Below are 17,888 nucleotides of genomic sequence, written 5' to 3'. Positions count from 1 at the left end.
CCAAGACAGAGTCCAGGGGAAGGGTCACTGCCCTGGGCCTGCTGGCCACGCTAGTTTTGATCCAGGACAGGATCTCATTGGCCTTCTTGGCCACCTGGGCACACTCTTGGCTCATGTTGAGCTTCCTGTCCCTCAGTCCCCCCAGGTCCCTCTGCCTGACTGCTCTCCAGCCACTCTGTGCCCAGCCTGGAGCACTGCAGGGGGTTGGTGTGGCCAAAGGGCAGGACCTGGCACTGAACTGATGCAAAGCCAAAGCACAGATGAGCCCCAGCCCTTTGCCTGAGTGCTCCATGAAGGCCACTTGGGGCTCCTCCAGTATTCCACTCCCAACCACAGCAGTTTTCATCCCAAGGCACCGTGTTCATACACTGCTATTCATACAACACAAGGAACATTCACTACACTCAAGTTTTCTGCTTCACAAACACCTGTGACAGAGCTCACGGTGCAGCCCAGGCTGCTGCTGGGGATTACAACACTCTTGTACACCCAAACCTACATTCACCCCTCAGTTACTGGGGTGGAAGAATCATTGTGTCCTTTCCCCACTGGCTCCAAGTTGACATCCCACCATTGTTATTACTACTGCAGGCAGTGGAGGTGAAGCAATAGCAGTGACAAGGAGAACAATCAAAAAACAAGGAGTTTCATAAGCCAGAGAACCAGCAAAGCATGATTTCCTCTGGGCACATGTCTTACAGTTGGATTCCTTCTTTGTCTACTAAGGTGACAGCTCCAACTGAAGCTTTTTCTCAAAGGTAAGAATCAGTCACATGCATTCCCTGCTGTCTAATGAGGTGGGGCTCATTCATCCTGCAGCCTCTCCTCAACAGAGCTCAAACAGCATTGGGAGGCTTTGGAACAAATCAGTGACATACTTCAGTCCCAGTTACAGAGGACAACCTCACCTGTCACTACATCTTCCAGTAAATCACAGTGTACTCAGCAGAGGCAGATGGAAAATAACTGGGGGAGGGAGTTCACAGTGCCAGCAGGGCTCAGGATGTGTTGTCCTCCTGCAGGACAACTGTCCAGACAGGCAAGAGCAGCAGCTCCCTCCGACATCTGTCCTGACTCCAGCCCTCTAGTTCACAAACCCAAGAACAGCTGCCTTGTCCTACCCCAACATCTGCCCTTTACAGCCTCAAAGAGGCATCAGATCCTTAAACACTTTATCCCACACCACTTGAACACCAGCAGTTCCAGAGGCTACGAGCAGTTACTGTGACCAGTTTGAAACAGGCACCTGTTTAGACCTCCTCTAGCTTTTAACCAGGCTTAATTTATGCCACAACAAACTGCCCACCTGACTACTCATTATCTGGACTTTCATTCTTCCAAAGTGAAGAAGGATAAAATAAACAAAAAATAACAGGAAGGTAAAAGGTCCTGTTAAATTCTGCTTGATATCCCACTTTTTTGTTTGTTTGTTTTGACAATTGTCACACTGCACAGGTCTGTGCATCAAATAAATCCCATCTTTCTTAAAAACACCCAGGTAACAGCTCAGGAGGGAAGAAAAAAAATGAAAAATATTTATTATCCTAACCAGATCAATCTTTAGACTTATTAATGACTCTCATCACTGTCTAGAACTACCTGGAGGGAAGTTCTGGCCAGGTGGGGGTTGGTCTCTTCTCCCAGGCACTCAGCAATAGGACAAGGGGGCACGATGGCCTCAAGCTCTGCCAGGGGAAATTGAAGTTGGAGACCAGAAACAAATTCTTTCCACAGAGAGTGCTCAGGCATTGGAATGGGCTGCCCAGAGAGGGGTTGGATTCCCCATCCCTGGAGGTTTTTAAGGTGAGCTTGGCCGTGGCACTGAGTGCCATGATCTGGTAAAGGGACTGGAGTCGGACCAAGGGTTGGACTTGATGATCTCAGAGGTCTTTTCCAACCCAATCCATTCTAGGATTCTGTGACTACAGGTGGAAATTCACCTTCATTTAAGTAACCCCAAGACTGTTTACAATCACAGAGGCCCCACTTTGTTCGTGAACAACTAAGAATGGTCACAGGAGGTTGGAGAACATCCCTTTGTACATCCTGCTTTCAATGAGCAAGTTGCTGTTTTTACAAAAGAATACACTTATTTTCTGGATATTAAAGAGCATCATACATTGTTCTCTCTTTCAGTTTAACTCAAGGTAGAGTTTTGCTCTCTTGACTTACGCATGACAAACCCATCTCCAACTCATTTCTCAACCTCTGCACAGCATAAAGCACCCCACTTTAAGCACCTGACATTCATAACCGATTTCATCAGCTCACAAAACTGAGACAGCTGTTTTTCCTCAACTGTCATCTCTGCCCAAAGCCTACAAATCAGCCCATACTCCTCCTGGCTTGGGTCTGAATAGTCTGAACTGGAACCCAGCCAATCCCAAATCCAGTTCCTTCCTTCCCTCTACTGACTATGGAATGCTCAGAGGTGAAAGAGCAAATCACTTTCGCCTCAAAGATCTGCTTATCCTTTAGCAAAGTATTATTTTACAATTGTTCTCTTTATGCTGAGAGATTTCCAGCAGGTAAAGCCACAATATAAGCCAGTCTCCTCCAAGGAGCTGAAGGTGCAAACCAGCAGTACATGACCAGAAGCCAATCCTGAACTGGAAGTCACATTGCACATAATAAACCAGGAGGGTACACTGAGCTTGACTTAGATCCTGCTAATCACTTAAACCCCAGCTTTGCTTACAGATGGAACTGTACTTTATGTAGTCTTTCTCCACCCCTACATGGAAAACTATTTGCTGTATTATACCAGTCTCCGCATGCTGGAAACTCAAAACTTGCAATAAAACTAAATATATGGCACTCCAGTATTGCAGTTGGAAGTGGGATTGTGCAAGCAAAGAGATAAGGCACAGCTGAGCCAGCAATGTAACCACAGCATTTTGTGCTCAAACACTGAAAGTAAGGCACAAAACACAAGTCAAAAGTTAAAGCTCTTTTGCTCTGACAGCAAGCAGACCATGAAAATACCAATAATACAGCTTATTTATCTTTCACGGGCAAAAGAAGGAGCATACCCAGAGCTTTTGGGAAAGCTCTTGCACAGAATTTAAATGGGTGCAGGGACTCACTACCACAAAGGGTTTATTAAAAACATATTTGTGAAAATTATAAAAAAAAAATTTGTAGTGCACACCCCTGAAAACAAGAGCAGCTTGCAGCCTCTCCCCTGGCACCTTCCACAAGACATCTCTGCCTAAGGAACAAATCTCAGCAGGGTCAGTGAGACTATGACATTGCAGTTTCCAAGAACACTGCCATGAGAGGCGCATTCCTGGAACCTCCACCATACCAAGGGCAACTGGCTCAGCAAGGGTGTTTTCAGGCACCTCTCCTGTTTCAGACTTGTCATTCTTGCAGTGAAGACCAGCTAAAAGGAGTAAAAAACCAAGTGAGGCTTATCCATTTGGCTACTGCCAAACTTCCTTCTCCAGTTTTCGCTCTGATGGAAGAAGTTACTCAGCTGCTTATGTGCCCAGGTGACCAACAGTGTGCCCAGGTGGCCAAGAAGGTCAAGGGGATCCTGGCCTGGATCAAAACTAGCGTGGCCAGCAGGCCCAGGGCAGTGACCCTACCCCTGGCCTCTGCCTTGGGGAGGCCACACCTTGAGTGTTGTGTTCAGTTCTGGGCCCCTCAGTTGAGGAAAGAGATTGAGGGGCTGGAGCGGGGCCAGAGAAGAGCAACGAGGCTGGAGAAGGGACTGGAGCACAAGTGCTGTGGGGAGAGGCTGAGGGAGCTGGGGGTGTTTAGCCTGGAGAAGAGGAGGCTCAGAGGTGACCTCAGCCCTGTCTGGAACTCCCTGAAGGGAAGTTCTGGCCAGGTGGGGGTTGGTCTCTTCTCCCAGGCACTCAGCAATAGGACAAGGGGGCACGATGGGCTCAAGCTCTGCCAGGGCAAATTGAAGTTGGAGAGCAGAAAAAAATTCTTTGCAGAGAGAGTGCTCAGGCATTGGAATGGTCTGCCCAGAGAGGGGGTGGATTCCCCATCCCTGGAGGTTTTTAAGGTGAGATTGGCCGTGGCACTGAGTGCCATGATCTGGTAAAGGGACTGGAGTTGGACCAAGGGTTGGACTTGATGATCTCGGAGACCTTTTCCAACCCAATCCATTCTATGATTCTATGATTCCTCAGAGATCTGCCCCAGGACCAAATCATTTCATTTCCTTCATTTGCTGGTAGTTTTGGCAAAGTCCACCAAGGTATTGACAATCCATTTAATCAAACCTTCTGGCCAAGTCAGATTAAAGAACACCCTTAGGAGGAAATCCTCTGTCTCCACTGCAGTCCTGCAGCAAAGCACTGCAACCTCTCCCACCAGACACGTGGGTGTGGAATGGGACATCTGCCCACAGCCCAGGACAGAAGGCCATAATCTGATATCACAAATCAAAACTTACTCCCCCAATGCATTGGGAAGCTACTCCAGCAAATTTTAAGATTCCGAAAGCAATTCAAAGTGGGTATTACACACCTGTTAGCACAAAACTAGGACAAGCACAAGGGAATGAATCCCATCCAGCCTGAAAGATTTCTCTTCAACACCAAAATGATTTGTAACCCAAGTACTGAGCTGCACAGCTATTTGCTCTCAGAGGTCGAAGGTGAGCTGTAAGTACAGCGACACTTTGGTTTATTAGTCAGTGTTCCATAAAACCCCGCGGTCCCTCTGAGGCACTGATCCCTGCCACAGGATGTGCCAGAAAGCAGGAACCACGCAGCTCTCAGGCTCTGTCAACTGCTTGACCCTTCCTGGGAAAGGAGGACATACAAACACTGCTCCTGTTTCAAAGGCTATGGCTGCACCATCACTAAATCAGACACCAACAATCAAACTGAATTCATGCTGTTGCACATGAAGAAATACAGCTGTGCTTATATCAGAGTTTCAGCCCATTAACTTCTGTGTCTAGACTAAACAGAGCTTTCACTCTTCCTGAGGGCACGTGCTGGAGGGTTTGCACATTTGGTCTCCAGTTTATTTGTAATATTCAAGCAGAGATTTAACTTTTTATAGCTTCACCTTGTTTACTTTCATACAGTGACTAACTGTCTTCACAGTCAGTACCACTTTGTCTTCATCCATGACATTCCCATGTTTTAAAAGGACACACCTCATAAGTTTGAAGCCTGTTGGTCAAGCCATTACTAAAGTCTTCCAGTTTGAAGAATAAAATTGCCTCGTGACAGTTTGGAAACTTACTGGATTGTAAAAGACAACACATACTGGTGGGTGAAGAGTAATCTGAAGGCCTACTAAGCAAATCACTACAGTTCAAGAAGTGTTTCAAAAGTTTAAAAAAAAAAGTTTACCAAAGTTTTAAAAAAAAAAGTTTAATCAGAGAGAAAGACTCTGCAACACTTTGTCCTCAATTCCTTGAATGTAAAGAGGGAAAAAAGAGAATTTTGCAACAACAGGGATCAGATAACATTAGAATAATCAAGAAGATGACCATAATGCTTTTCTGCCTTCTCCTTTTAACTTGCTATGGGCCAGCTGTTCCAAACTTTTGCTGCCTGTCCCCATTCCTCTGGGCAATTTGCAGCACAGCAAACTGACACTTCACATTAGCATCAGTCTCACTGTGCTGCTGACAACTTGCACCTCTGTTAAATACAAGGAGTTGCTCCAGAGCAATGTAGCTGCATCATCGTTAATACAGGCAATAAATGACAGAAGAACATTAGGTCGTTATTGACAAGCACTTAACGAGGCCTCATTCCTAGCACAGGAAGCCTTCTTAGATTAGGAACAATCCACATTATTCACCCTCCTTGAGGCACACAAGTTGCACTTACAGTGACATCACTGAGCCTGAGTCCAGTACTAAAAATTATACTGTTAAAAGAGGAAAAAAACCACTTAAGCAATTTTTTCTCCAGAAGCACCAAACAGCTCGCTTGCTTTCCCCTCCCCACAGGAGGCACAGCCTGCTGCTGAGAGCAGCAATGCCTAATAGGTCCTTCAGCCATCAGCACCTTCCTATCATGCCTCATCAAATAGAGCTCATCTCAAACCCACTTTGCTTCTAATACAACAAACTCTTCAGCATTGTGGATGTTGTCTGTATCCATTTTCACAACTGCTGTTCATAATGTTTCGTCCAGATGACATTTCTGTTGTGAAACAGAGGAAAGCTTTTAGCTGAATTACTCTTTCTTCACCATGAGCCAAGAGCTGCTGTACCACCAGGCTGCACAGATGCTTCCCAGTGACCTCACAGGACTTCCAACGCTGGGATATAAAGAACTGAACAAAAAGCTTCAGTGCAAAGCAGCTGATACTTGCTATTTTCAGGAACAGAGGTTACACTGATCAGAAAATGTAATTGTAGAAGCATTGTCTGAGTGTAGACTGTGCAAGTCCAGTGTCACCTTTTACACATACCATTCATAACCCAATCCCACTAAAGCACCATGTCCTCGTGCCAAACAGCCCCTCAGGAAAAAGCCCTCAAAGACTGAATATTTATATTACAACTGTTGTAGCCTCACTGTGCAGTTTCCTGCAAGGACTGTCTGCCTGTATCTTAAGCTCTATTAGCTCTAGACAACAACTGCTCTTTGCAGGAAGGGAAGGGGAGATGTTTCTTTCCTAGTCCAACCCAAAGACAGGTTACTCCGAGTGCTGAACTCCCAACCCCACAACACCTACCCCGACTTTACAAAAACACTACAAACAGTTTGCTGCTTGCTGGCCTTCCCTGGCCTGTGTTTGGATTTAAACTATAACCACAAGTACCCCATTACAGCCTTCAACCCCACAGACACCCAGCCAGAGTGTCTGCACAGGGGATCACATTACAAGGTTAAACGCACCACATCTGGCCACACAGAGAGGATGCAGATCCTGCACCACAGCTGGAGGCTGGGACAGCACTGCCCCAGCTACTCCCCTGCACTCAGGGCACACTGATCTGCTGCTCTGGAACCCCTGCTGCTCTGCACTGTACTCTTTGCTTAACACGAGGACCAAGACTATTCCAGGCTACCGAGTAATAGGATTAAAAGAGTCTAATCCCAGATGTTACTTACAGTTTGTCACACAAGTCACGAATTGCTCCCCCAAAGTATGTGAATGTCACTATGAACTCAAGCCCCAGGACTGATATGCATAAAGTCACACCAGGATATGTCTAAAAACAAATATGATGCCAAGGTAAGAGGCATAAAACTCTGAACTGCATCTTGTCAAGGAGGAAACAAGCCATCTAAAGGAAAAGCAGGACCCCTCCAACATGGTATTAGCATTTGCAGCTGACAAGTGAAAAATGCAAGGGCACCCTTTAGTGATGGTTTGTTTATAAAACAAACAAAACAAGCAGCTTTGCCCCAGAAATCTCTGGAAGCAGACATGCCCTCCATGCCAGCACCTCCAGTCCTGTCCCTCAAGGTTCAACCTCGTGACAAGTCACATGCAAGCTTTTCAGTGGTGACCTTGGGACAGAGCGAGAATAAACACAAGGATTTCTATTGATAAAAGGAAAAACATCCTCAACACAAACGAGATTTAGGGTATCAAACAGCACAAGTGGAAAAACTTTGCAGCACAAAGTATGCTGGAAAGCAGCCAGAGATCCTGCTTGAAGTTGAGAATTCGGACCAAATGCTCCTCTACTTCACTTGCCTTCACAAGCCACAAGTATGACAGTGCAGAATAACCAGACACAACCCTAAATGACATCACAAGAAGTATTTCTACTCAACAGAAGGCAGGATTGCAACTAAAATCCTGGAGATGTCATCCTTGGGAGGTTCCATACCCAGTCAGAGCCACCCAGTATAAATTCACAATCAAAGCATGTGCAGACAACACCAACAGGAAATACAAGAGAAGCTTAATTCAATAGCTGGTGCCTACAGGCATGTCTGGAGTATTCCACAAACAGTGTAAAACTTCTCTGCTGGCACTTTGTTAACAAACCCTGCCTTCAGAAAGGCAACTGGCTGATACTCAGGGCTACAGCACAGCCACACATCTTCTCAATAGCTGAGAGTACAGGAGAAGGTCATATCTTCTCAAAGCATCAAACTGATAACCTGTTATCACTACTGAGCAAGTTAGAGAGCAGCTTCATAATAAATGAGTATAAACCAGACATGATGTGGTTTGAACTGGATAATAAGAAGTTCCTAGGAACGATCTGCTCTCAAGTAGCCTTGTAATCACAGTTGTAGAACAGCCTGCTGTAAAGGAGGAGCGTGAAATAGCTTAAGGAAGATACTGCTTTCAGCAACAGAAAACAAATCTTAGCAGCCCAGAAAGTAATTTCTAGGTTTGCATGCATATTTTAAGGTAGAGCCAAGTGGACTTTCACGGTATTTACCCATTTACAGATTTCAGCTGAAAACAAAGCTCTGTATCCCTGATTCTGCCAAGAGCAGAAAGGAGTAGCTACTTGGTTCTACATGAGAAGTGCATCAAAGGCAACCAAGTCTTACATTTCTCAGACTTGTTTACTCAGAGTAAACTGTCTGTTTTCCATATTTTACAAAATAAACCCCTAGTCTTCTATTTCCACATGTGTGACCTCCTGCCTGTACACACCAAGGGGATTAGTTGAACTTCCAGAATGCACTCAGTTTCCTTTTTGTAACAAACATTAAACATGCAGATGTTTGATGCTCCCATTTTCCTCAACAAATACAGATTTTAGCTTCTGGAGTCTGATGTTTGCGCTCTCTTGACTTTACATGGGTACTGAGATGCTGTGAATAAAGCCTGGGTACAAATCTGCACTCAGAGAAAGTCAAAAGTACTCCAAGGAATAGGTTAGTTGCAGAAAACCAACGAGAGTATGTTTTCTTTCTTAGCTTAAATGAAGCAAAACCTTTGCTCTATCCAGCCATACACAAGCTATCACTGAAAAATCCACAAATCTTTCCCCAAATATAATCCTGTCCATGTTTTTCTACACTGCAGTTAATTCAGACACAATACTTGTGGTGTTTGATTAATCTACTTGCAAGTTCTGAACTGACCCTGATCACACATTCTCAATATGCAGCGTGAAAGATCCACCATAAACTGAGCACAAGACATGAAGGTCTCCAAGAAGCCACTGTCAATATCAAATAAAAAAAAAATCCATTTCTCCAGACCAGCAGCCTTCCAGCTACATCTGCTGAAGCCAACGATTCTCCAAGAGGATCATGACCTTGAACACATTTAATGGGTGCCTCCCATTATCTGCCAGTCACTCCTTTAAATGAAACCTAAAGTACATTTTTAAACAAGGCTTAAAAGCAGAACCTGAATCACCCAAGCAGTTTCACCAATATATCTACACCATTGAGCACAGAAAATTACAGAATCATTAAACAAAGCCTCAAGTATAGATCAGGCAACAAATCCATCTCTGTGCAAACTAAGTCCCCAGTTTAATTCCACAGCCAGGATCCCTCTGCCTTCAGTTCATAAAGACACAAACAGCCATCAAGGACAAGCAGAGATATCACATCACGGCTGCTTCTGTCAACACCACTGAAATCTGCATCAGCTTCTTCCTGAATGGCACAGCAAAATATCAACAACAGTTATGTGAAAAGCCAAGCAAGTAAACCAGAAAAATGAAAGTGTGCTTATAAACAGAAAACACTTCAGAAAGTTTATTTACCCTGTCAAAGAGGTAATGGTTACAAAGCAACTTTGATCAGTCAGGAAGAGCCACTATGAGAAACAGGAGTTTAATAATGCAGGTGCCTTCAGATTCACACAGAAATACTGTTTCAAACCTGAAGTTGCTTCAAGTATAAAGTGGTCCATCACTCAGAACAGTTATCACACAATTTATAACAGATGGTTATAACAGACTATTCTGAGTTGGAAGGACCCACAAGGATCATCGAGTCCAACTCTTAAGTCAACGGCCCACACAGGGGATTGAACCCATGACCTTGGCATTATTACAACCAAGTTTTAACCAACTGAGCTCAGGGTCATCACTGAAAACACAGGTGACAATTTTCATTGGATCCCAGAATGGTTTGGGTTGGAATGGACCTTAAAGAGCAGCCCATTCCAACTGCACTGTCCATGGGCAGGGACACCTTCCACTAGACCAGATGGCTCTGTGAGCCCCATCCTTTTATTCTACTGTCTCAAAAGGTTAAATTTAAGCAGAACTACAGCCTGTTTATTTGAGGATGCCCAACAGTCCACATTAAACAAAACTCACATAAACAATTCATAGCAGCTTCTCTGGTCCTGAAGCCTCCAAGTTCACCAATTCATTTATTTCAATGGTTGAGAATGGAAAATTTACATACAAAATGTTGACAGCAATTTCCGACTGACCATTGTAACAACACTTAGAGGTCTCTAGTTAGATAAAACATTGTTTAAGATTGCAAAACCCATTAAGTCTATAAGATAAGAGGATGAGGTGAGGATGGACCACACATTTCAAGAAATATATAATGAGCCATTAGTTTGACAGGACTTCAAACAAAGCCGCCTTTAAAAAAAAATTAGAATATGAATGTTTCTGCTTCACCAAGAAACCCGGAGCCTTTTGTGAGCAGCTGATGCCACGAGCAGATGTACACAAGCAGATTCACAATCAAGCAGATGATCTCCTCTTTACCAGCCATCTTGACCTGTCTGGCTCGATTTACATAAACTGTTTCTATTCACTACAACATTGATTATGTAAAACTCGACAAAACCTTAACCAAACACGCACTGCCACATCACTGGCGGGGCAGACGTAACCAACGGGAGAAGGTTATTAGGAATGTATTTGCAGCACCGACCGATGTGCAACGCCTTAGGCTTTACTTGGGCTCACATTAACGTGCAGAGGAGCAATCACGACTATCGTGAGACAATACAAGAACGTGTCCTGGTGGCAGAACCACCTACTGCCAAAAAATCTCCCTTCTCCTTGATTTAAAGGTCAGGCTACAACAACCCCGCTTTAATACTGCTGAGACAGAGAAAGAGCAAAAGATAAAGGGAAAGTTTTGTCATCTTAAAAACAGGACTCTCAGCAGCTTTGCCAGGTATGCCAGTTCCTTTGTTCGTCACCCTTTTCACCACCTAATTTAAAAGTCTCGCAGCTCAAGGCACAAGTTATTCATCAACATCACAATCAAGGCTTTTTTTTAAAAAAAAAAACAACCCACACAGTGTCTCAAAACAGCTTTTTTTTTCTTTTTTCCCCCCTTTTCAAATCTAGCTGTGAGGCTGCGCTATCAATTTTAATCAGGCAGTTGTAACAGGAGCTGCTTCTCCTCTGCCAGTCCCCAGGTCTCAGTTTCTCTACAGGGAAGGAGAGGAGATTTACATTGTCTTATTTAAATGAACCTTCAGATTACAAGATTTTAATACAAAACAGGTATTAAGAGGGTTTTTTTTAGCATACTGAACAGATGCTTAAGCTGTTCCAAGAGTTCCCAGTCACAAATGTTGAGTCACCAAAGAAAGAGATCCACGTTTGCATTATTTATGGCACTACAAACAACACTCAAGACATGCCTGATAGGACATGCAGTAATCAACTCCTGAAGTGGCAAGTGGATCTTAAAATCCCAATCTTTGGCTCAAAAATGAAAAAATACAGTTACTGAGTCATGGAATTTTCTGGCCTGCTTCCATCATGTCTCCCTATTCCCACAGCACAGTTCCCAAGCACACTGTGCAAGCAGTGACAGCCAATGCCCCATTGTTCCAGCACAGCTACAGAGACACAGTGACCAGACCCAGCTCCCCATTCACAGACTTCTCCTTCCTGCCTGCACGGACAGGAGGGTCTGTTTGCTTTTCCAGCACATGTTACACCCAGGAGATGTAACCTCAGCAGTTCTGCCGAGCAGCTGAAACTCAAACAGGACCTAAACTCAGCCGTGTGAAGTTTATTTAAATTTTCCTGGCATGTTCCGACACACACGGTGAAGATCAAGACCTCGGCAGAACCGATAAGCCGAGATCAATGCGCTCCCATATTAAAGGCAAAGCACACCAGACTTTGCCAGGTTAAGATCAGAGCCAAAACATTTCGTACTTCTGTACTTTCAACTGCTGCTAAAAATAGTAAAGCAACAGAAAGGAAAATGCTTCCAGCTGTGCACAAAGAGCCTCTGCAGCACAACATCAATTTATGCACTCTAATTTAATTAAAGATTCAGCATTATACTATGACTTTATTGTCAGAGACAGCATTGCACAGCTGAGCTCACCCTCCATTTCCACAGCTGAAACAGTAAGAACATTTCTTTATTAAATTCAGTGTGATACGGTTACTTCTCACGAAAAAAGTGACTTAAATTCGAGGGTTTCAAGGACCAGCTACACCACGCTCATGGTAGCAGCTGTATTTTATTCCCCAGTAACTGTATCTTGACCCAGTCTCGTGACAGGAAACATTTAGCATCCCTTAAGGAGAAAAGGGGCACTGCTGGATACGAGCATCCAGTCTGGGCTGCTCTTTTTCAAACAGTTATTCTGCAGAGACGAACACAGCTCTTTAAGAAACGACTCGACCAAAACAAAACAAAAATCCCTAAGAAACCAGAATAAGGTTCTCTACGACCTTGCAGCAAACATGTACCAGATTCTGGGGGAGGCTGAGTTAATGCAGCGAGGCTGTTCTGCTTGGCGGCTGGCTCGAAACCTTTCTGTTGTGTTTACGACAGAAAATTATTCCATTAACCATACGTTTCCACGCGTTAAAGTATCAGAATTAAGCGTCTCTTCTAAGGTTCACAAGGGCTCTCAGCAAGCGCGGCTTAGACGCTTCTCCCTCATCTGTTTCCGCGGCGCTCAGCGAGCTCCAACAGCAGGGCAACAGCGTAATGCCAAGCGGATTACTTTAAGATCCATATCAAGCCGAGAAAATAAACATTTCCACTACGAATCTGCATATAAGCACTTCACCCTCCCTCCCTCCCCTCCTCATTCCAAAGTCGTCTCTCCCCTGCCATCTGCCTGGAGGACGCCGTGCCCCGGAGCCGGCCGAGCTCACACAGCGGTGGCACCGACGGGGACCGAGGGGCTGTCTGTGTGTCATAACCCTAAAACAAGTGTCCTCCCCAGCCCCGTCGCGACCCCCGCTCCGACACCGGCACCAGGACCGGCACCAAAACTGGGACTGGGACTGGGACCGGGACCGGCACCGGCACCGGCCGCGCCGCGCGATCCCCCCGGCACCGGGCGCGTCCCCTCCGGCACCGGCACCCTTCCCATTCCCTTCCCTCTCCTCCCCGGTACCAGCACCCTTCCCGTTCCCTTCCCTCTCCTCCCCGGTACCGGCACCCTTCCCGTTCCCTTCCCTCTCCTCCCCCGTACCGGCACCCTTCCCGTTCCCTTCCCTCTCCTCCCCGGTACCGGCACCCTTCCCGTTCCCTTCCCTCTCCTCCCCGGTACCGGCACCCTTCCCGTTCCCTTCCCTCTCTCCCCCAGTACCGGCACCCTTCCCGTTCTCTTCCCCGTCCTCCCCGGTACCGGCACCCTTCCCGTTCCCTTCCCTCTCCCCCCCGGGCACCGGCACCCTTCCCGTTCTCTTCCCCGTCCCCCCCGGCACCGGCATCCTTCCCGTTCCCTTCCCTCTCCCCCCCGGGCACCGGCACCCTTCCCGTTCCCTTCCCTCTTCCCTCCCGGCACCGGCACCCTTCCCGTTCCCTTCCCTCTTCCCTCCCGGCACCGGCATCCTTCCCGTTCCCTTCCCTCTTCCCCCCCGGCACCGGCACCCTGCTCGTTCCCTTCCCACTCTTCTCAGCCACTGGGACCCCTCTCATTCCCTCCCCTCTCTCCTCGGGCACCGAGACCCCCCGCTTCAATCTCTCTCCCCATGCCCCGTGACCAGCCCCTTCCGTCCCTCCCGCCCCTCTCCCCGCACACACCGGGACACCCTCGCCCCGCAGCGGCGGCGCCGAGCGCTCGGGCGGTGGAAGCGCCCCCTCGTCCCCCCTCCCTCCCTCCTCCACCTCCGAGCGATCCCTCCCAGCGCCGAGACACCGAGGGGAAGGAGGACGGGAAAGAGAAGCGGGAGACACGGAGGGGGAAAAGGACGGGAAAGAAAAGGGGGAGACAGCGAGGGGAAAGCGGACGGGAAAGAGGAGGGGGAGACCGCCCGCCGTCCCCTCCGCCACGAGCCCGCCGCCTGCCCCTGTCCCAGCGCTCACCCCAGCACCACCAGCTCCCCGTACTTGACGGGCTCCTTGTTCAGCGCGCACAGCTCCTCCTGGCTGGGCGAAAACATGGGGCCGCCGCCACTGCGGCGGTCGCACCGACGGCCGCCCTCCCCCCGCCCCGGTGCCGTCCCAGCCGCCCCGTGGGCGAGTCCCGAGCGGGCTCCGCTCCGCTCTGCGCCCGCGGCCACCGGCAACGGCCACTACCCCGCGGGGGGGGGGGGGCGGCAGGGGGCGGGGCCAGCCCGGCACGCACCAACCCGCCGCGCCGAGGGGGGGCGGGAAGGGCGCTGCGAGTGGCCCCGCCCTCCTCGCACCTATTAACGGCCGGCACAGGGGGCGGGGCCCGGCGCGGGGAGCTCCGCCCGCCTCCCGCGCGCCCCCTCCCCCGGCACAGCCGGCAGTGGTACGGCCCGGCCGTGTTATGTAAACATAGAGTAAAGGGAAGCGGGCCGCTCTTAAAGGGGCCGCGCACCCGCAGGGCCGGTGCGGTGGGTCACTGAGGGGGCAGAGCGCTGCCTGGCCAAGTGTGTGTGTATGTCTGTGTCTGTGTGTGTGTGTGTGTCTGTGTCTGTGTGTCTGTGTGTGTGTGTCTGTCTGTCTGTCTGTCTGTCTGTTCTAGGGCTCCTCACTCCCTGCTCCACATCACCTGTGTGGTTCCAGATCACCTCCTGCCCCCCGGGAGCGTCCACATCCCGGGGGGTTCTCTCCAGACCCACACCTGGGCCAGGTGTAGGTGACCTGTAGGGCTGGGTCGCCTCCTGTCTGTGCTGGAGGTTCTAAATCGCCTCCCCACGGCCTTTAGAGATCTGTGGTGCTCTGGGTTCCCACAGGGAGCTCCTGGGTCACCTCCTGCCCCAGGGGGAGGGGTAAGACCACCACCCACCTTCTGCACCTTCCACGTGGTCCCCAGCACTGGGGCCACCATCAGGCTCTGGCCATGGGGCTGAGGGACTGATCTCTCCTGTCTCCCATCCCTGGAGGTGGCAGGAGCCATGGAGTCCACCTTCCAACCCTCTCTGTCCACTGTCTTCTTCGGAGGGTGCAGAAATGCCCCCACTCCCCTTGTTCTGTAGTGGTCCTAAAGGTTCTTCCCAACCCAAACCATCCTATGACTTCCAAGGATTTTTCCTTCCCAGCCTATTGCTGCCTCAGTGTCTCCCCCACCACCTCCATTGTCCTCTGTACCCGACTAAAGCCCCAAACCAACAAAGATTGGCTTGACATTGATCCAAGTCAAAGACAGAAATCCTCATTAATTGATATTTGAGGTCTCTAAGGCACCAACAATGGCAAAAGTCATCTCAGCATCCACCACATTGCTCCTATCCCAAAGAGCATCCTCTGGGCTGGCACAGTCAGACTCAGGATCGAGTCCTGCTCCTCCTGCTCGAAGCTTTCCCTCTGCCTGAAATTGTATTTAGCTATTAATTTTCCTGGTAATGTTATTTTTCTGTCATTCTGGTGAAGAGGTGAAATGGAAAAACCCAACCAATCTCGCAGGGCTGCACAATGGAGATCTTCCCAGGGGCTGTGTGAAGAAGACAAGATTTTATTAAAGACAGGGAGCTGAATTATTGCAGATTTATCTTCTTTATTGCTCTAACAAAATAGAAAAGAAAGCCGGGCTGTAAGTCACTGTCAAAGAAAAGAAATACAGCCCCAAAAACAGTGTGAAAAACAAACCTTCTGGCTGTATCCTCTTCAACTTCTCCATTTCTCCCCTGAAAACAAGACCTTTGCAGTAGCTTGGCTTTCATGTGGCATAAACAAACCTCAAGACTCTCCCCAAAACAGCTCCCAAACAGCTCAGCTCAGCTGGGCTTCCATAATTCAGACCTGTCTGCACTTGGAGCATCTTCTCCTGCTCCCCCAGCCCCACGTGGGGATGGAGAGATGAGGAAGGACCTGGAAAGGCTGATATTGCTCCTTTTTCCACCACTTCATCATTTTCTAACACTGAGCTTTTTGGACAACAGGGGAAAGTTGCACAAAATTTTACACCCAACATTCATAACCATGAAGTTCTGCCCCCTTTGGTCAAACCTGCACTTTTTTTTTTTTCCAGCACACAAACCAGCTGTGATTGAACACAGAAATGCAGAAATTATTAAATACAGAAAATACACTGAAAAAAAATGACTGAAAAGATGCATTGCTGAAATAACAGTATTAAATTAGAAAATGTGCTCCTCTGCAAAGCTAAAAAAATGACATATGTACAATATTTTCTAAAATTAAATACAGAAGATGCTCTTCCTTGCATTGCTGAAAAATAAATATGCAGGGGAAAGAGCCCAGCAGGATATTTGCACCTGATGTTTGTAGGAGGTGGATGAGCTGTGCAGAGGGAGGAGTCACACACCTGCCATGAGATCATGAGATAACCCCTGAGCTTGGGCTGATCCATTAGTTTTTTCCTTGGAAATGTTCTTCATTTCTGCATGCCCAGTCCCTTCATCCTACACCTCCCCACGGGGTGTTTTAGGCTGATAAGTGGACAGGGAAGCTCTGCCTCAGCCCCCCCCAGGTGTTTTAAGGACTATTGTGTCTTTCCCTCCCAAATTGTAGTTTTTCTCATTTCAATTCCAACAGGACTAATTGCTCCCAGCACTGGAAACATGCTTTTAATTGTTTAATTTTTAAATTTTTGGCGAGTGAAGCGGAGCCAGAAGGAGGGACCAACTTTGCTGAATCACAGAATCCTAGAATGGATTGGGTTGGAAAAGACCTCTGAGATCATCAAGTCCAACCCTTGGGCCAACTCCAGTCCCTTTACCAGATCATGGCACTCAGTGCCACGGCCAAGCTCACCTTAAAAACCTCCAGGGATGGGGAATCCACCCCCTCTCTGGGCAGCCCATTCCAATGCCTGAGCACTCTCTCTGCAAAGAACTTTTTTCTGCTCTCCAACTTCAATTTCCCCTGGCAGAGCTTCACATCTCCTTGTCCCACACAGATCCCAGCCCCAAATCCCAGCACTGCAATTCCCTCCAGCTCCAAAAATCCCTTTTGCAACTGGTGCTCCAAGCAACATTTGACTGGCATTTTTCCCCAAACCCATTGAAATAATTGAGAAACACACCCACAGCTGCATTCTGCTATTTTTCAAACAGCTCAAAAAACAGCTGGGGTTGTTTAGCCTGGAGAAGAGGAGGCTCAGAGGTGACCTCAGCACTGTCTGGAACTCCCTGAAGGGAAGTTCTGGCCAGGTGGGGGTTGGTCTCTTCTCACAGGAACTCAGCAATAGGACAAGGGGGCACGATGGGCTCAAGCTCTGCCAGGGGAAATTGAAGTTGGAGAACAGAAAAAATTCTTTGCAGAGAGAGTGCTCAGGCATTGGAATGGGCTGCCCAGAGAGGGGGTGGATTCCCCATCCCTGGAGGTTTTTAAGGTGAGATTGGCCGTGGCCCTGAGTGCCATGATCTGGTAAAGGGACTGGGGTTGGACCAAGGGTTGGACTTGATGATCTCAGAGGTCTTTTCCAACCCAATCAATTCTATGATTCTGTGATTCTATGATCTGGTGTTTTCAGATTCAGGATGACTCAGCGTGGCTTTGGAGGGTTGTGAAGGGAAGTTTGGTTGTTTTCCACTGGAAGTGGGAATCACAGATAACTTGGACACCTCCTGAGCAGCATCAGTGCTGGGAGGGGGAGTTTGCCCCCAGGTTTAGCACCAGCAGCTGCCTGGCTCCATTGAGGGGGATCCAGCCAAGCCAGACAGGCATTAAAGTCAATGTTTGGAA

At 48.0% G+C, this 17,888-nt stretch overlaps 1 protein-coding gene across 1 annotated transcript in view; it reads right to left on the bottom strand.

Annotated features, from left to right (window-relative positions):
* PELI2 (pellino E3 ubiquitin protein ligase family member 2) overlaps window positions 1–14,355 on the bottom strand; it is a 78,901-nt gene extending 64,546 nt beyond the window's left edge. Inside the window, exon 1 of the mRNA XM_071557268.1 lies at window positions 14,136–14,355. Coding sequence (XP_071413369.1) covers window positions 14,136–14,212 — 77 coding nt within the window. The 5' untranslated portion in view covers window positions 14,213–14,355. The remainder of the gene's footprint in view (window positions 1–14,135) is intronic.
* Window positions 14,356–17,888: the final 3,533 nt, after the last annotated feature.

Source organism: Pithys albifrons, chromosome 6, assembly GCF_047495875.1.
Source record: "Pithys albifrons albifrons isolate INPA30051 chromosome 6, PitAlb_v1, whole genome shotgun sequence".
NCBI lineage: Eukaryota > Metazoa > Chordata > Aves > Passeriformes > Thamnophilidae > Pithys > Pithys albifrons.
Note: the sequence above shows the minus strand (reverse complement) of the source record. Positions and strands in the feature narration are given on the sequence as shown.